This window comes from Scleropages formosus, chromosome 4 (assembly GCF_900964775.1).
Source record: "Scleropages formosus chromosome 4, fSclFor1.1, whole genome shotgun sequence".
In the NCBI taxonomy this organism is placed as follows: domain Eukaryota; kingdom Metazoa; phylum Chordata; class Actinopteri; order Osteoglossiformes; family Osteoglossidae; genus Scleropages; species Scleropages formosus.
In genome coordinates this window covers 12,824,553-12,845,172 of record NC_041809.1, presented here as the reverse complement: position 1 = coordinate 12,845,172, position 20,620 = coordinate 12,824,553, and the positions used below count along the sequence as shown (strand labels likewise).

At 42.9% G+C, this 20,620-nt stretch overlaps 1 protein-coding gene across 1 annotated transcript; it reads right to left on the bottom strand.

The window, feature by feature from the left end:
- Positions 1 to 1,111: 1,111 nt before the first annotated feature.
- Positions 1,112 to 19,179, bottom strand: LOC108932784 (rho-related BTB domain-containing protein 1-like). The gene is made up of 10 exons (XM_018749359.2): positions 19,092 to 19,179; positions 17,953 to 18,156; positions 17,613 to 17,716; positions 14,617 to 14,802; positions 12,974 to 13,929; positions 12,425 to 12,543; positions 8,137 to 8,287; positions 7,155 to 7,243; positions 6,888 to 6,993; positions 1,112 to 1,281 (listed from the first exon to the last, which is right to left on the bottom strand). The coding sequence occupies exons 2-10, from the start codon at positions 18,130 to 18,132 to the stop codon at positions 1,112 to 1,114; spliced, it is 2,061 nt and encodes a 686-aa protein (XP_018604875.2). The 5' UTR covers positions 18,133 to 18,156; positions 19,092 to 19,179.
- Positions 19,180 to 20,620: the final 1,441 nt, after the last annotated feature.

Sequence of the window (20,620 nt, the reverse complement as noted above, 5' to 3'; positions counted from 1 at the left end):
GTCTGTTGGTGAAATACACTTTGTTTGCTCTGAGTTGTACTTCACTTTGGTGAAAAGCATCTGTTAAATTAATAAATGTACATATACTGGAAGCATTTTGTTTAAGTTATTGCAGCTTAAAGATGGCACAACCAGTTACTTACTGTGAAAAGGGAATTACTTTTTCACACCTATGACTGTACATTTTATTATACTCAATACCAAGAAAATAACATAAATACTGGTGTCATGTTTTCTCACTCAGGCTCGATTCTTATACTAACTAGAATTGACTTTAACAAAATGGCAGGGCAGCATAGAGGTTACATGTAAATTCATTTAGCTGACACTTTTCTCCAAAGTGACATACAGTGTTAAGGTTAAAATTATTTACCTGTTTATACAGCTGGGTAATGTTATTGGAGCAATTTAGGGTAAGTACCTTGCTCACGGTTACAACAGCTCTCCGCTGTGCCGTGGAGATCAAACCTGTGGATCCAAAAGCCGGAGCTCTAACCACTACACTACTGGCTGGTTACCACAGCTCTCTTTGGATCCAGAGGTCACATGTTTTCATCCCACCTTCTGTTGCAGTTCCTGTGAACAAGGTGCACACACACACTGGCTGAAGCCACTTGTCCCGAGCAGGGTCGTGGCGAACCGGAGCCTAACCCCACAACACAGGGCGCAAGGCTGGAGGGGGAGAGGACACACCCAGGCCAGGACGCCAGACCATCACAAAGCACCCCAAGCGGCACCTGAACCCCAGACCCACCAGAGAGCAGAACCAGGCCAAGCCCGCTGCGCCACTGCGCCCCCAACTGTGAACAAGGTGCTTCCTTCTAAATTCCACCAAAATTGTGCTACCCAGCTGTGTAAATGGATTAGCCACTGTAAGTAGCTTTATGTTATGGGGCACTGGTAGGGCAGTGAATAGAGCTGCAAAGGAAGGGAGGTAAGGAGATCTATATCTATATAGATTACGTACAAAAACAAACCAAAAAAGTATGCCGGCTGTAAGATGGATAATGAAATATTGTATATGCTGCTATTATAGCTGCCCCTTTGTACATGTAAGAAGTTAATTCGATTATGAGTTGTGTCCCATTTGCAGGGACAGTGAGGAGCCTTCTCAGGCTACCGCTGGGGAAGTGTTCCAGAAACACCACCTCCTGCTGGACTGGTGCTTCCTGAGGACCATGTCTTCCCTCATGCGCTCCTTTCTCAAATGCTGGTAGTGGTCTTCTTCCTTCAGATACCACACAGGGGGCCAGCGGTGCTTCTCAAAGTACTCTTGGTTTTCTGCTTATGTCACAGGGAGGTAGAACATGTTCAGCAGGTGAGTAGTAGGCATTAAGTGCTTTACAGTTTTTATAGCATTAGCGCATTAAGGCCCTGTACTAAATCTGTAACCTGAATGATGTTCGGTCAAGACCTAGGAAGTCCCAGACTATTGTATTCTTGACCAATATAGAGAACCTGATTTGTTTCAGTAATATATCCAGCTACTTAAATGGGTAAAACTCAGTCCGGACCATAGTATCTTATGCAATAGACCTAAATCCCCGGTTGAACTAACAGGCACTTTTCTTAAGTAGTTCCATTCCTACTTATCTAACTGCCAAAAGTTTTTGCTGAAATTTGAAGTCTGCATCCCTTTATTCTCATCCAAAATTGAATGTGGTGCGGTTTGGGGTTCTGTGTTGGGTCCATTATTGTTTTCACGTTATATGCTACAATTGGGTGATATTATTCAGAAGAACAATGTCAGTTTTCACTGATATGGTGACAATACTAAGTTGTTTCTTTTAAGCCTGATGATCCATTACATGTTGCGTCTTCAGCAAATTGGTATACTGATACAAAACAATATTTATCATTTAGAACAATTATTCCAATTATCATTTGATAATAGAAATAATTTATTTCTCAACAATGGTAAAACAGAGGTATTTGTGCTGGGTTGGCAGTACTCATCCCACAGCCTAACCACATCAGTTTGTAGTGTTCATGGATTGAATTTCAGGTGTACAGCATGTGTTAAAAATGGTGTTTCATTGGACATGTGTGTCTCACGTTGCTACATTGACTAGGTTGTGCTAAATATAGCTAAACTAAGGTGATTCTTGCGTAGGCAAGATGCTGAGAAGCTGCTTCATGCCTTTGTTTCAAACAGAATTGACTACTATAATGCTCTGTCATCAGGCTGTTCATATCAGACCCCTTGGACCCCTAGAAGTTTATTGTGTTTGGGAGTTTTTGTTTTCCTTTCCTCTGTTGCCAACTGTCTTACTTTATACCTTTGCTACCTAGTGTAGTTCTTATAGTCACTAAATGTATAGCAAACCTTTTAATAGTATCTATAGGCTAACTTTATATCTGCTATATCAGTTACTAACATGTCTTTTGATCCTTTGTGCAGCACTCTGTGTCACTATGTGCAAGCTCTCTATAAAAATGAATGGAATGGAATGGAATGGAATGGAATGAAATGAAAGTGAATTGGGCTATAGTTAAATGTTTTTGGCACCCAAGCAATTTTAACTATAGTTCTTCATTTATGAGTTTTACTGACAATTTAAACAACTGACAGATTATACTGGTAATCTCTAAAGGCTGTGTAAGTACTGATTTTTGGGCAGCAGTACATTTGCCCAAGTCTTTTTATATACAAAAGTGCTAAGCTTTGAAGAGTTTGTTTATTTATTCATTCATTTATCTGTTTATCTCACAGTGCCTGGGCTATTTCGGTGTAAGTTTGAATCCAGCTTAGTCTGTGTGGTGCTAGCATGTTCACCCCATGTCTGTATGAGTTTCCTCTGGGTGCTTCAGTTTCCTTGCACATTCTGAAGACATGCAGTTCAGGTGAATTGGACAAAATAATAATTTCCTATAATGTGTAAGTATATGGGTGTATACCCCCACAATGCTCCGCCCAGTGCTTTTGGGATAGGCTCCAGACTGCTGTGACCCCATCCAGGAGAAGTGAGTAAGAACAATGAGTTACTGTTTTAGCTTCAAGTTGTGAGTGAAAATGAAATTCGGAGTATGTTCCATTGTTCTGTTTCTTTTTATTGTAAGAAATATAATTAAAATTGTTCATTTGGCAATAAATTTGACTATAACTTTGTTTCCTGGAACCTTATGGTCCTGATAGGGTGTCCTTTGACAAGCAAGTCTGAGGGGAGAATCTAGACAAAGAATGGATCTGTGAGGGCATCATGAGTATGCTTTAAAAACTAAGCACACTCTTGTGAAGCAAAAGCGAAGAAAATCAGGACCTGTAAGTTAAAGGTCATGGTCCTCTTTCAGAAGAGAGGGGGTTGCTCTCTTCAAATGAGGAGGGGACACTTGCCTCCTGTGGAGGAGATTAAGTATCTTTTTGGTCTTGTTCGAGTGATGGAAAATGGGAGCAGGAGCTTGATAGGCAGATTGTCATGGGACAGATACTGGAGACAGGTGAGTATAGGATCCAAGCACAGGTGAGTTTTATTCAAGTAATCAGGTTTCAGGGACAAGGCAAAACCAAGGTTGGGGACAGGCAAGGGTCTTTGTGGTGCGAACGTCACAAACCGGGAAATCCAAATCGTGGTCGAGGAGAACATGCTGAGGTCAGAAAGAGGAGACAGGCAAGGCACTAGAGACAGGAACGCTGAGACTGCAAGGCACAAGGCGATTGCAAGAATCCACATCGGTGTGTGGATGCAGAGCTCCTTTTATCATGCATCTCCTTGATTGTTGGCAGGTGTTGCTGCTTTGCTCATTGTCGGGGACGTGACACAGATTGAGGTAGCATCGGCAGTTATGCTACCACTTTACTGATCTATGATGGCAAAGCAGGAGGTGTGAGAATGCGGTTTCTTTGCAAGATTTGTGGGCTAATTCTCCTGAAGAAAGTGAGGTGCTTGGTTAACTGGGACAGGCTCAGAGTAGATCCGATGCGCATCCAAATCAATAGAATTCAGGTAGTTCAAGCATGTTGCAAGAATTCCACTTGGTCAGCCCCAACTGGAGTTATACTGGGTATACCCTACTGAGAGGAGACCCCAGGGCAGACCAAGTACATGTTTACATTTTACATTTATTTATTCATTTAGCAGATGCTTTTCTCCAAAGCAATGTACATCTCAGCGAAAATAAAAATGTGTGCATTACATTAAGAGAAAGAGACGTAGCTGCAGACATGATTAAAAAACCTAGTTTGTTACTTTCCACTTGATGCACCAATGTTCATTGCTCAAGTAGATGCATAAAACACAGGACAGATGAATCCTGATAAGCCTTTACACAGCCTCAGGAAGGTTATCTGGGGATGATCATAAAGTTACGGTGCATGAACATTTACACTATACATGAGCTGGAGAGATCTTGGGCGAAGTAAGTCCGGAAAAGATGAGTTGTTAGACCCTTCTTGAATGCAGACAGAGTTTCTGCAGCTCTGAGTGAGAGGGGGAGGTCATTCCACCACAACGGAGACCAATACCGAGAACCTCCATGCTTTACTTTTCACGCGCGGGACCACCGAGCGAGCAGAAGAAGACGAGCAAAGGGGTCTGGCTGGGGTGTAGGGGTTGAACAAGTCTTGTAAATAGCTGGGAGCAGTTCTATTGATGCATTTGTAGACAATAACCAGGGTCTTGAATTTGATCCGGTCAGCTATAGGAAGCCAGTGCAGAGAAATGAGTAGAGGAGATACATGGGAATGCTTTGGTAAATCAAACACAACTCCTGCAGCAGCATTCTGTATCAGCCGCAGAGGTTTGATGGCAGTAGTGGGAAGGCCACACAGGAGAGAGTTGCAGTAGTCCAGACAGAATGTCACCATGGCCTGGACAATTAATTAGGCAGAGTCAGTTGCGAGGTAGGGATGGATCCTGCCAATATTATGCAGGATGATCTGCAGGACCGGACTGTGGCTTCGATGTGCTGAGATAGAAAGATAGACTCGTGTCAATCGTCACTCCCAGACTCTTAGGCGAGGTGGTAGGCAAAATGAGTGAGTTGTCCAGGTTGATCGATAGATCGTGACTGGAGGACAGGCCAGCTGGGAGCTGAAGAATCTCTGTTAAGGAGAGGTTGAGTTAGAGGTGGTGATCAGACATCCATGCAGAGATGTCTGACAGGCAGGCAGCATTGCATGTGGAAATGTCTGATGCTCCAGGTGGAAAGAAGAGAGAGAGAGCTGGATATCATCAGCATAGCAGTGGTATTTGAATCCATGGGAGGCTATGACTGGGCCCAGAGAGGAGGTGTAGCTCGAGAAGAGAAGACTTAGTACCAAGCCTTGCAGGACACCGGTGAAGAGAGGGAGAGGAGAAGAAGAGAGCTCCGCCAGACCACTTGATAGGATCTGTCAGGTAGGTAGGACTCAAACCATCTTAGTGCCACTCCTTTGATCCCAAGCTGATTAAGAAAGGAGAGTACAATCTGGTGGTTGACAGTGTCAAATGCTGCAGACAGATTGAGGAGGATGAGGACAGAGGAAAGGGAGGTAGCTCTAGCCAATTGGAGAGCACTAGACACCACCAGAAGCGCCGTCTCATTGGCGTGACCAACTTCAAAACCAGACTGATATCCATTGAGGAGATGGTTCTGGGTGAGGAAATCAGATAGCTGATGACAGGCTGCCCTCTCTAGAGTTTTAGACAGGAAGGAGAGGATCTGAATTGGGATCCAGGGAGGGTTTCTTTGACAGAGGTGAAATGAGAGCAGTTTTGAAGGCAGCTGGGAAACAGCCAGAGGAGAGCAAGGAGTTGATGATCTTAGAGATGAAGGTGCACAGTTGCGGGGAAATGTTCTGTAGGAGTGACGATGGGATCAGATCAAGTGAGCAGATGGTGGGTCTATGTGATATCAGGAGGTTGGAGATTTCAGATTTGGACAGTGATTTAAATTTAGAGAGCATAGCTTCGCAGAGAGGTCCAGTGCGAACCGGGCAGGGTGATGTTGAGAACTTGTCAGTGATTGCTTTGACTTTGTCTCTGAAAAACAAAGCAAAGTCATCAGCAATGAGAGAAGGAGGAGGAGGAGGTGGTGGAGGACACAGAAGGGATGAGAAGGTGGCAAAGAGTCTGTGTGGTTTCTTAGTTGCAGACTGTATTTTTTTGTGGTAGAAGGAGGTTTTAACTGAAGAGACAGCTGAGTGAAAAGTAGTTAAGAGTAATTGGTAGGCATCCAGGTCTGAGTGAGTCTTGGATATTCGCCATCTTCGTTCTGCAGCCCAGCATTTGGATGCTGGATAGAGATTATCTCTTAGTTGGTCTGGAAACACCTGGAAACCCCAGGAAGAATTAGGGACTGTTGCTGGTTAAATGCAGTTCTGGGCCTGCCTGCTCTCATACCAATGTGACCCTCAGCAAGAATTGTGGTCCAAAGAAGAAACAGAATAAAATGATAATAGAATCAATAGGGTTTACAGGTTTCTCATGGTAGCAGAAAATGATATATCATTGCCTTATTCTTCATTTCTTATTCAGTGCTCGTTCTCTATACCAACAGCACACAGATCTAGGCCTTGTAGTCTGAATTACGGCTGATTTTCATTACATCTGAGCCCTTGCGTGTCCATACGTTTGAATTCCCTTACTGGAATTTGACTGAATACATTGCACAAATTGATGTTAAATTTCATATGATCATGTACTCTATTTTGAAGAAAAATTCCATGATGAAAAGTTATCATTTGGTTGCCAGCTGTATTCATGACATCAAAGCACAGATACAAAATATATACAGTATATAGGTAAACAGACAACTGAAACACCATTAAAATGCAAAGTATGTGGGAGACCAAAAAGTCACTACTGTGAGATTTACTTTTGTATGGTTCATGTAAGCTTGATGCTATAATCATGTGATAGTCCTTAAAGTAGTATTACAAGCACAGACAATATAACAAACATTTTTACCTGGTAATTTTGACTTGATCTCTTTGCGGTACTTGGAGCAGATGGTGTTATAGTGAGTACAGATATGATGCAAGCACCAAGCTGCTAACTGATTGGCATTATGGAACTGAAATAAAAAAAAAATGAAATGATCCAAATGTACTTCTGAAGAGAGCAGCAGCCAACTGGAAGTATATAGCTGTGATTTCTGAGGTTTTACTTTTATGCAGTTATTCTTGATGAACACAATTCCATTTCTCTCTCATTGAAATGGGTCTCTATACTCACCTGGGCCAGTTCAAGGTAGGTGAGAACATCTCCATCAATGTCTTGTCCTTCTCTTGAAGCTTTTATAAGCTCATTCACAGCGCACTGTTCTGTCCAACAAAATAAAGAAATGGCCCGAATATGGACATGAAAGTCATTTTCAAGTAGTGAAATTAGAATTGACCTCTAAATTCAATGACAATGCAGACATAAAAATCCAGTTCATGCAGTTAAATTAAAATTCTCTTCTAAATTCAGTGAGATACTAGAACCAACATATTCTACCATACTACCATCCTAAGTTGGTCAAACCTTAATTAAAACAATATATGCACTTGCAGTACCAGTCAAAAGTCCGAGTTCATTTATTGGAAATTACTTTTTTTAATGAGGCATTCAATGATCAGTTTTCATCAGGAAATCACCCTGCATATCTTGCCTGCTCTTCTGTGTAACATGTAAGACCCTTTGTGGCTTGTCCAGTTTTTTTTCCCATACAAGTATGCCCAGGTGTACTCAAATGTTTGACAGGTACTGTATATAGATACAAAATCTGCCCTGAGGACAAGACCAGCCATCCATCGTCAAGAACAACTTGTCCAAGGACAAGCCAGAGCCTACCCAGCAACACAGGGTGCAAGGCCAAAGGGGGAGGGGACACACCCAGGACAGATCACCAGCCTACCGCAGGGCGCCCCAGGGCTCTAACCCCAGACCTACCACACAGTGGGCACTGGCCAAACCCACTGTCCCACCACACCCCCAGGACAAGACCAGATTTAACCAAATCACTGTCAACATGTTCAACATTTTTAATTAGATGTCAGCATCTAATCATCTTCATTCCTGATAACTGACAAGTAGATCTAGGGTAATGTTATAAATCTAGTGTTAAAAAAAAAAAAATTTCTCCTTGAGACTGAAAGATGAAGTTGTATATTTTGCAGTACTCTGACAACCATTTGTCCAGGAAACCTATTACTATCACACTGCAGACACCAACCTGTTAGAGCTACCAGTCGGGGAAGACAGAGCCTATTTGCCAGAGCCAGCAATTCCACTGGGTCTAAATCTTCCAAGGGGGAGAGTTGATTGGTGTAGAGGTACTCTAGCACTGCCTGCATACACACCCTACTGGTGTTTGGGAACAAAACCTGTGAAACACAAACAAACAATCAGCCAATCACGGCATGGTTTACCATATTATAACGTCTTGAGGTTTTTTTTTCCCCCAGAAGTCCAACAGACTACTGAAAAAACATAAAAAGAAACTAATTAAGAGCTTAAATTCACACCCTAGGTCTTAATTAAAGAGAGGCACAGATGTGATATAGTTTCATACCATTGGCCAAAGCATTTCTGCATGTCTCAGATGAATAATGAACATGGTCCAGGAAAACTGACCCATTGACCCATTTTGCAGATGTTATCTTTTATCCTATAAAGATTTTACAGTTTCAATATATTTCCCCACATATTATAGATAAGCCACCTAGAATTTAAAAATACAGAATAAGCATTTCTTTCTTGTGCAGGAAACTTCATTTTTTGTGCCATAAACATTTTTACATAGTCTTTATGCAGTTGATGTCAGGTGAGATTCTCACCACTCCCTTCTGGTTGAGAAATAAGATAATGATGATGTTAAGTTTATGATGTCTATCAGTACAATCTGCTGCCTAATTACAGAGCAAATTCATTCTAGTTACTGATGAGCTTGGTCTTCCAGTCCTCTTTTAATACTCTTTCAGATCTATAAGCATCAGATCAATTTGCTTCTGTTATTGAGTGATGCTTGGAAGATTTACACCAAATTGTAAAATTAACAGTGTAATTTATTAGATAGAAAGGCAGATAATAATGACATATTTTCTCCACTGCTTGTCCTTAAGTAAATTTTTGGAAAAATTGTACTTTGAGTGATGGACTGTTGTCCTGTCCTGAGTGTGTCTTCTTCCCCTCTAGCCCTACGCCCTATGTTGCCAGGTTAGGCTCCGGTTTGCCGCAACCCCACTTGGGACAAGCGGTTTCAGTCACTGTGCGTGCGTGCGTGCGTGCGTGCGTGCGTGCGTGTGTGTACGTACATACTTTCAGTGGGAACTCTTAAGTGTTCAGCTGGCTGTCTTGTACTGTCTGTGATGTCTTTGTCAAGACTGATATTAAAAAAACATGCATGTGTTTAGTAAAGAGCACTTTTTCAGAACCCTGTCTCCAGTAGCTCTGTGGGAAGGATGCTATGATGGTGTAAGGAACAGGATGGATTTAGAAGGGTTCAAGTGTGGAGACCAGATCTGTGCATTGGAGGAGGAAATGTTTACTGGACATGCAGTACCAGTATTTGCAGCAGAGGACCACGGAAATGCTTGCTGCCCTGGAGTATCTTTAGGGACCACTGTGGGAAGACCAGCAAGCAACTCTTCCTGCAATGCCTCAGGAAGAAACTGCCACGCACGAGACAGCCCCAAAGAACTTGCTGCAGCGAACTGCGCTCCGTCTGCCATGATTCTTGGGGTGGAGCTGTGGGAGGCTTATAAGGCCTGGCTACAGCTAGCAGCACAGCACAACAGCTGCAGCACAGTGACTACAGCGGCATAGCTGGGACTAGCCTGAGACAGCAAGACGCTGACTGTCTTGCTGGACTTCAGGGTGGACAAACACTGCAAGCTGTTTGTGCTCACAGCTGCTCAGAGGCGCCGCTTTAGACGATGAGAGATAACGGATCGTTACCGCGGACAGCTCACAGCCAGATGGTGCAACGAAGGAGAAGCTTTAGGGGTACTGGCCGCTGACATACAACTTCTGGCATGCCGGGTGTACTCTGAATATCTCTTGACCATCCAGGAGGATTTGGTGTTGTAGGCGTTCCCCCAAGCGCCTGCAGCAGCACATCAAGTTCACCACCCTGACTAACCTGGATGCAGCACTGTACTAGGCAGAGAGCGCAAAAGCCATCCTGCAGGGTGCCGCAGAGCCAACGCGCCCTTGCTCCACTCTGGAGGCTGTCACTGACAGCGAGACAGAAGAACCTGCCCACCAAGTTGAAGCGCTGCCCCCCCCAATGCCAGACATCCATCGTCTGCTGGTGCTGCCCAAAGAATATCACTTGAGGGAACCCACCCCCTCTTGTCACAGGGAGATGCCAGAAGGGTGATGCCATGAGCGGGGCTTCACTGTGTGACTATGTCCCCTATCAAGAGGCACTATCCATCCCAGTGGGTCATCTGGGGACGCTCTACTGCCTCCACCTGCCCTGCCATGTAGAGGGCTTACCCTACAAAGCGCTTCTAGACACGAGGTCTCCAATCTCCACCATCCGCACAGGGGTGTCGCCCGAAACTGCATGCCATCCCCCAAGAGATGGACCAAGGTGATAGCAAACATGCGCACAGCCACAGGAGAGACTGTGACAATGTGGAGCAGGCAATGCCTGCACGTGGCCATGGGCAGCCTGCAGCTGGAGCATGAGTTCTGGCTCGTGGAGATCCAGAATCTGTGCATTGTGGGGATGGACCTTCTAGCCAAGATGGGAGTGGTACTGGATCTGGGCAGGAAATTACTCGCAGGGAAGACTATAACCTCACTCTCCCTCCGCGGTGGGAGACCCATGATGTCCAGGTTCCCTTCCCCGGTTTGCAAGTGGATGAGACCCACGCTGTGCGCAGTGCGACACTGTACAGAGAGACTGGGGCACACAGTGAGACAGAACCCAGACAGCGCAGTGAGGATGCCACAGGCATGATACGCAATCCACAGCCCTCCGCAGAGACTTGCGAAGCGGTGCAAGCGCTGTGGCAGCATAATGTGGTGGAGATGGAGGAGGGGCAGCAAGAGCAGTTGAAGGAGCTCCTGGAAGCCTACACGGACATTTTCATGGTGAGGGAGGAGGGCTGCACCAGGACGAATCTGGTGCAGCACCACATCAAGACAGGTGATGCAACCTCATCATTGGTTCCAGCGATAAGGCAGATTGTAGAGGAAAAAGTCAAAAAGATGGCCAATGGAGGCATCATCGAACCCTCCAGCAGCCCCTGGTCAGTGCCAGCAGCCCTGGTCCAAAAAAAGGATGGCAGCTGGCAGTTTTGAGTGGACTACCTGCACCTAAATGCTGTGACCAAGAAGGACTCATATCCACTGCCTTGCATCGATTATGCACTGAACTGCATTATAGGTTCGCAGTGGTTCAGCTCCCTGGACCTACAGTGTGGCTACCGGCAGGTCACATTGGCGCCAGGGGCCCGCGAGAAGGTGGCGTTCACACTGGGACCGGCTGTCAGATGTCTACTAGGTGAGGATGGGACACAGATGTCGTCCAGTCATTCTGCACAGGGACAGGCTCACCTCTTACCACCCCAAGGAGCCTGTAATGGAGCCTCCCATTGTGAGTCCACGAGCTCCAGTGGACTCACTGTCTCCACGCTGACCCAGGAGGGAGCGCAGGTTGCCTCAGCGCCTTAGGGACTTTGTGCTGGAAGGATCGCAGGTCACGGGGGAGGATGACTCCTGAAGGGGGGGCAATGTAACAGCACTGAGGGGAGCTAGTGTGGATTAATGTAAATAGTTGGTCTTAGTGTCTATTCTTGTACATAGTCCTGTGTTCCTTTCTGGTTGGCCGTCATGTTACTGATGCTCAGTCTGCCACTGGGGAATTCTGGGGGGTTCAAGGGGTGACCCCCTCACCACTGTGTGGAGTAAAGGGGCTCAGAATGACCTGGGGGAACTCCCAAGTGTTCAGCAGACTGCCTCATATGATCTGTGGCATCTTTGTCAAGACTGCTGTTAAAAGGCATCTACATGTTCAATAAAGAGCAAATTTCCAGAGCTCCGTCTCCTGAACCTGTCTTCAGTAGCTCCATGGGGAGACACTACAATACTTTGAAAGTAACAGCACTTTTACTGGAACACTATGTTTAGCTACTCTACCCATCTCTGATTACATGTAACTATTTAAGTTCAAACCTTGATGTTAATACAACATAGAAAGGTTAATATGTCATCAAATACTGTATCAGCCAGTACCTCTCTTTAGGTGTTCTAATTGTAAAAATGAGAATGGAGCTACAAAAACATCAAACAGTTTACCAAAAAGACTCAAAGTTATTTTGTTTTTATATTATGCTAATACAGTTTCTTAAGTGGGCTTTAGACCATATATGTGTGTTTGTACAGTATATGTATGTAGTGGGAGCAAGTGCCATCTGCTGAGGATTTTAATATCAGTGTTGAAAAGTTATTCACATCTGCTGGCAAAAGCTAATTTTTGCAGAACTTAATTATCATGTTATAAACCTCACCTCATTGTTGGAGCTCTCCAGAAAAGAACCACTGAACAGGGCAGCCATCCAGTCACAGCTTGAGATCAGTAAGGGCTTATGCGCGCTAATAGTTCCATCATCCATCCTAAAAATGACATCTATCAAAAAAGCAAACTTATGATTCCTGTCCTTGGAAATACAAAACCAGCACAATCTAGACATAATCAAAAATATTAGAACATACTTTGAAGCTATTCTTCTGAATATATCAATTGGAAAAATATTTTATTCTATAGCTTTACAAGTGACAGTAGTAGTACTGAATCCATGCTTATAAAACCAAAAGCTACCAAAGTCTCAAGGGAACCCCTGCCTTATGTGCGGAAGTATTTAAGTTGAATATAAAGATATAATAAATGAGTAAAACTGTAAGGTGCTTTTGATAAAAGCCTCAACAAAGCAAGAGAATAACTGGTTATCCATTCCCAGAATGGTATTATATAATTCCATTAAATTTATTGTACTGAGGTCAATGTGTTATGATGATTCATTCTTGAAGAGCAAAGCAATAATATAAGAAATTCAAACCTGTAAATGTTCCCTTTGCTAGGCATTCTTTTATTCTGTTTGCCTTTCTCACGTGAAAGGCTTTTGTGATTTCCTGATTCATGAAGCTCTCATTATTCATAATGTTCTCCACCATCATTCTGAGGTCAAACACTTCCAAGATTTCTGCTATCTGAGCAATTTTCATCAGGTCCTTCTCATTCTCATCTAGCTGTCCTGTGTAGAGGAACTGGAGGACTGCAGTGAAGGGAGCTATCTGGATAGATTGGTCCATCTGGACCACAGTAATGAGCACTGGGCTGCCAGTCATGGGGTTGTTGACCACCTCTTTGTGAATGATGCTGAAAGCCCTACTCCAGGATACCAGAGACAGTTCAGTTCCACTGTCCTTCACACCGTCTGTCACGTTGAGGGTGTCCTCGCTCCTGGATGTCCTCAGACCACAAGGCGAAGGAGGTTGCATGGCCTTGTTATTCTTTTTCATTTCCATGCTGAGTGTCCTGAGTAAGTCATCTAGCTCTCGCTGCTCACTTGCAGCCAAGCCCACTGTCTCATGAGGGAGATCCATCTGAAAGAGGTCGTGGAATTTTGAAGATGACGTAGACAAATAGATTCTATGAGCAAAAACACGGACATGATCCTGAACAATAAACATGACATCTGCACACAGAGGATTGTCAAACAGATGCCCAGGGCCATCTCTATTCTTATGATGAGATTCTGGAATCTTTATCAGTGGGGGTGGAGCCATAGGAGGCAGGAAAGGGGCTTGAAGCAAGGGCTTATGGACTTTTTTCAGGTGGGACTTCCAGAACTGCAGGTGCCTCCTGGAGAAGAGAGCTGCTCTAATGGCATTGTCAAATGTGTCTTTAATGCCAAACTGGTCAAACACACTTGTCTCATAGTATGGAATGCCAAGCTCTTTGGCAACCTCACGGCCACTCTCAGGAGGTAAGATGTCTCTTGGTTTTATGGGCCTGTAAGGGAAAAAAGAAAATTCTAAATTTTGCAAATTAATACAAAAAAATTACATCAGGAAATGGGGGTGCGGTGGCGCAGTGGGTTGGACCGCAGTCCTGCTCTCCGGTGGGTCTGGGGTTCAAGTCCCGCTTGGGGTGCCTTGTGGCGGACTGGCGTCCCGTCCTGGGTGCGTTCCCTTCCCCCTCCGGCCTTACGCCCTGTGTTACCGGGTAGGCTCCGGTTCCCCGTGACCCCGTAAGGGACAAGCGGTTCTGAAAATGTGTGTGTGTGTGTGTGTGTGTGTGTGTGTGTACATCAGGAAATGTATTAGAAATTTTATTTTAAAAGTAGGGGGGTGCGGTGGCGCAGTGGGTTGAACCACAGTCCTGTTCTCCGGTGGGTCTGGGGTTCGAGTCCTGCTTGGGGTGCCTTGCGACGGACTGGCGTCCCATCCTGGGTGTGTCCCCTCCCCCTCCGGCCTTACGCCCTGTGTTGCCGGGTAGGCTCCGGTTCCCCGCGACCCCGTATGGGACTAGCGGTTCCGAAAATGTGTGTGTGTGTGTGTATTCTTCATTCTTAAGCTCAGAAATTTAGAGGCTATGCTTTATCAGCAAAAACTAACAGCAGTATATACAAATGCTGAGAGAATAAAAAAAATCAGTTACCACATATCACAATGGTCATAAAAAAAATGGCAACTATACCGTGCCAAGGGCCTCCGAGCTCGGTTGACAGCTTCCAAGTCTGCGTAGCGTAGGTCAAGCTGGCATCCCACCAGAATGACAGGTGTTCTTGGGCAGAAGTGCTTAATTTCTGGATACCACATAGTTTTCACATGATGGAGTGAGCTGGGATTGGCAATGGAAAAGCACAGCACCACCACATCAGATCTGAAGAAGAATGATGCAGAAACACACATGAATCTTAGTCATATTCTGATCCTGCTAGCAAAACAAAATAAAGAAAAGCAAGCAATTCTTAGTACAGCATGCTACAAATTCTTCAAATGTGTTGCAAGTCATGACTTATAAAGTAATCTGCTGCTGTGCCATACTTCTGTGGAATGAGAATGCATGCAGAAAAACTATCATTCAATTTCATCGTCATCATTCTATATAGATCAGTGAAAAAGCCATTGGCAATTTTTTTTTTTTCGTTTAAATAAACAGGCCTACTACACATATTGAAAAAATAGATAATAAAAACAAATCCATGCACAGGTTTACAACTCAGCAGCAAATCTCTTATGACGTTAGGTTAGTACATTGTTAATACTCAGAGGAGCACTGCTCATCACACAGAGACAAAGTAAAGTACAGTCATTGCACTTGTCAGTGGAACAAAGGCAGTCGTGCACCATGGACTGATGCAACAAGCAACAGGCTCAGCAAATTCTCCTTACAATACTGGGTTCAGTTGCAATGATACAGGAATGCATAAGGCTGCAGTCATCTAAAGTCCAATGATGTCAAACTTACAGTTTCTTTCAAGTCCGGAATATAGATCATAAGAACCCTACAAATGAAAAACGTATAATGCAGCACCTTTCCTTGCTTGGTAAATTGTCCAAAGTTTTCATCATAAAATATATATTCACTTTCATATTTTATCTACATACAGCTGATTATCAATGATGTTTATATCCAGTTAAATGAAAAGTGAACATTTAATTTGAAAATTTGAAACTTTACAAAAGGCATTGCATGCATTTAATGAGTCATGCCTAAATTTCTACAAATTCTGTGCGTTAATATTTTGTTAGATGTTACATACATCTGCACACATTAAGAATAATGCAAAATAATGACATGAAATTACTGCAGTTATGAAAATATATTATATGTATAAGTATGCATAGGTATGTATGATAAAAAAATAATAAGCTCAGTTGTATGCACAATTTCACTTTAAATATTCCATATAAACTAATTAACAATTTTTACTAGTAATGATTCCACATACGATAAGCTACAATGATTAGCTTTATAAATACATTGATAATGTATTATGCTAGTTCTGTAGCTTCTTTGTCTCCTGGTCTGATGTATTGGTTTCTTTGCCTTATGCCTGTGCTCAGCACTCTGTGTCACTGCGTGAGAAGAGCACTCTATAAAAATAAATTGAATTGAATTGAATCTCTCTGCATTTCACATGTGAGGTACATTTTGACTGAAATACAAATGCAGCACAAATAAAATACTCTCCAGACAGAAGATACAGATAATGATGTACTCATGATGATGTAACTATATATCGTATTATATGATAATGATTTTTTAAATAATTTATAATTAAATTATAAGAATATATTATATGATTATATATATCCCAGCCATTATAATAAAAATTAAAAAAAATAATAAATAAATATAAAAATAAACTAATTGATTAATTATTATAAACCTGAATAAAATACGTAATATTTTGAAGGAAAATTAAAGGATCGTCCTGTACAGCGTAAAAGGGATGGTGTCTGCATAAATATTCTGGATGAAAACTTATAAATTAGGTCACTTTTCCTATGTTTACTATTGCATAAATCACAAGGGAAGTGCTCTTTAATTGCTTTTGCAGTGAAACTAAGATATGATAAAAAAGCAGTCAGGGGAATTAATGTCATCCAGCTTTCCAGCAGGATCCCTCTGCTTGTAATTATTTTAGAATGTGCATAACTTTTCTAGCTATTTCAGCTTCAGTTCATCAGGTTGAAGTGTGTCTTAATATTAGTGAGCTGGTAATGGCAGGTAAACACACTTGTTTTCAGGTTTAGCTGCCTCAGGGAAAAACATGCATCACACAATGAATTATGAAGAATACATTTTATTATACAAGGATAGCAAATATTAATTTAAAAATTATATTTATAGTAAAATATAAGTAAAATTTGTTAATAGCTCAATAGGGGGTGTGGTGGCGCAGTGGGTTGGACCACAGTCCTGCTCTCCGGTGGGTCTGGGGTTCGAGTCCCACTTGGGGTGCCTTGCAGCGGATTGGCGTCCCGCCTTGGTTGTGTCCCCTTCCCCCTCCGGCCTTACGCCCTGTGTTGCCGGGTAGGCTCCGGTTCCCCGTGACCCCGTATGGGACAAGCGGTTCTGAAATGTGAGTGGGTTGGACCGGGTCCTGCTCTCCGGTGGGTCTGGGGTTCGAGTCCTGCTTGGGGTGCCTTGTGACAGACTGGTGTCCTGTCCTGGGTGTGTCCCCTCCCCCTCCAGCCTTACACCCTCTGTTGCCAGGTTAGGCTCTGGCTCCCTGCAACCCCGAAGGGGGCAAGCGGTTCAGGATAGCAAATATTAATTTAAAAATTATATTTATAGTAAAATATAAGTAAAATTTGTAAATAGCTCAATAGGGGGTGTGGTGGCGCAGTGGGTTGGACCACAGTCCTGCTCTCCGGTGGGTCTGGGGTTCGAGTCCCACTTGGGGTGCCTTGCAGCGGATTGGCATCCCGTCCTGGGTGTGTCCCCTCCCTCTCTGGCCTTACGCCCTGTGTTACCGGGTAGGCTCCCTGACCCCGTGTGGGACAAGCGGTTCTGAAAATGTGTGTGTGTGTGTGTTAATAGCTCAGAAGGAATCCTGTCCTGTAATATATTTCTTTCTTTTTTAAAGAGATTTAAACCTTTATCAGTTGTCTGCTAACCTTTATCAAGTTACAGCATTTTATTAAAAAGAAAAATGAGCTATGGAAAAATCCAATACTTACCTTCCATATGCAAACCTTCTGTCCTTATGATGATCACCGAATGTATCCCAAAGCCTCAGGGATACACTAACTTCATCTACGATATCGCGAGATCGCTCCAGAACCTTCATTCCATTTAAATAGAAAACAAAAAAAATAAAAAAAAGGTTGGTAAGTGGAAGTTATTTATCTAGAGCCATCTAAAGCAAAATCAACACCCATGTCCTCAACAAATTTTAACCTTACAACATTATAATGCGATTATAATAACTAGCCATAATTTATAGTCTACTGCATGCTACGGAGAGGCTGTCTTTGCTTCAGAGACAGGTTTGTAGGCCATTCTAACAGCAATTCATACCTCTTGACAGACGCGATACTGATCAATGGCCCAGACAGTGGGTACATGGGTCGACAGAATCTGATACTGGCTCAAGGTGGTGTTGCAAGCTCTGGCGCAGATAAGCCGAGTCTTCCCAACAGCATTGTCTCCCACAACTACACACTTGATGGTCTCGACATTTGGCCTCTCGTAGTCCATAGCAAGGTTCAAAAAACTATTCCCCTTGTGGCAAGAAAAAAATACTTTTGTATAATTTTTCTACTTGAAGTGTGAACATACTAACACCACAATGGTTTCACTGCTTCAAGATTCAGCTGTGTAGCCATGTATACATATTTTATATACACACATTACCTGTGTATATACATTATATATCTGCTTAACATGGTCTTCCACTGAACACTTGCATTTTATATTATTCTGTTACGAATATTCTTTATGATGCTTAGAAGAAGATGATTTAATTTGCAAACTGATTAAACAATGCCAGATATGCTGTTGTCACTTAACCTAACAATTATTTAACAATAATTAAAATATCACCATAGATGTTTGTATTAAAATAGAAAAGTGTAACATTAAAACAAAGTACAAACTATCTAAATGCATAATGAACCACATTATACATGCAAATCACGTTTTTAAAAGTGTATTTGATAACTCCTGGTAAACACACTTGTATTTCAGTTTGACAATGATATGGTGATCAGACGGTCAGGCACTTCAAGCTCTTTGAAGCTCAGCTAAAACCGCATTTAAGCAGATTCAGTCTTAATGACAAAATTACAATAAGTGTGACAATTACTGTGAAAAGTGTATCACATGTTACATATCCACGAAATAATGTTAGGAACCAAGAAGTTATGCATCATGACAAGGTCAAATGAACGTGCACCGAGCGTAAGAAGAAATAAAAAACATTAAATACAGTCTTACGATTCAAATGTAAAAATAATGTCAAATAAATCACGGAACTTGTCAGAATATATCAGTATAACAGTATTTATTTCCTTATTATTTACCCATCCCACCCCGATGCTCCTGACATCGGGTTTTGCTCAGTCCCACTCAGGTATTCACTCAGCAGCATTCAACTCTTAAAAACACATCACCTGCGAAAAGAGGGACTGATATGTTCTGATGACAGAGGCACCTACCGTTTCCTTGGAGTTATATATTCTTTATTTATTTATTTTACTTCTACTAGACTTCAGTCTAAGCCTTAGCCTGAACCCACCATTTGAATTGAACAATATACAGTAATAATGGCTGCCAAATCTAGTCTGATGCTAGCTTGGAAAACGCTCTGAAACCATGATTTTGTAATCGCTATCTCCCAGTAAGAGAGACAGAAATAAACAACTGTCCTTCCAGAACTACATTTCTCTTCCTGAGATCCTGGAAAACATCTGCTCCGGGAGCACGCGGCACATTTTTGAGCGTCCGCTGTGACGTCAGCGACCTCTTGTCTATTTATAGCCGGCACGAGATTTCATTGAAAGAAAAAGGTGGTCCTGGCTGCCATCGCTGGGATTCTGAGGGTGATAATGCAGAGTCGCATAGAGGCACAGCTGTGCATCTGCCTTTGCAAAAACTAATAACGTGCACACAATGATTTTTTGGGGCAAAAGTAAACAACGATTGCAATAATTATTATTAATTTTTTTAAATCATTATTTGTTTGCATCCGTTCTGGAGAAAGCAACTTAGAACCAAGTGGAAGTCACAAGAACTTACTGCAGTTCCACTGACTCAGATGCTGACTCTTTATACTGTGGCGCGTAGTGCCGTGGGTTTGGATGGGGTGGAGAAGGACGCAGAGGCAGCGTTCATGACGAACGGCTTACTAGAAAACCGGCACCAGGAAAGTGATGCTCTCGGTACGAGAACCCCGTTTTCTCCAGGACCTGAGCCTACAACCAGTCTACAACCAGCCTACAACCAGCTTGTTTACCACCCTCAGGCTCTCTCTCCCAAGACACTGGGAAACAGTTACCCCATCATTTTAAGTGGTCGCAGACACACACACATTTAGCATTATTTCCCATAATGCAACTATTTACATTAGACGGGTTTCCCTCCTAAATACAAGTAAGGCGGGTCGTTACAATAGAACAAAGTTGACTTTGACACTGTTGCTCTTTAAGCAGGCAATATTTTGTTCTCTGCAAGTCAACAATAGTTGTGAATTGCAATTTTCTTGAAAATTGAACAGTTTCAGTGGAATTCAGCAATTTCAGAAGAAAGATCATTTGCTTATCATATATCCACACACACTTTCTGAACTGCTTGTCCCATACAGGGTTGCAGGGAACCAGAGCCTAACCCAGCAACTCAGGGCATAAGGCTGGAGGGAGAGAGAACACACCCAGGACGGGACACCAGTCCATCACAAGGCACCCCAAGCAGGACACGAACCCCAGACCCACTGGAGAGCAGGACCTGGTTCAATCCACTGCGCCACCGTGCTCCCCTATCATATATCCATCACTTTTTAAATTATTTAGCTTCACCCAGTCTTAAACCCAGATTAACATTTACATACAATACTTTTATCCACAGCAACACACATCTCAGAATAAACAAAAGTTCCTCTTATAACAGACAGAAAAGTAATACATGCAAACAGAAAGCACAGATACCACTTTTTTGCCAGCAAATATTAGACAAGTAGCTGTGTATAAAA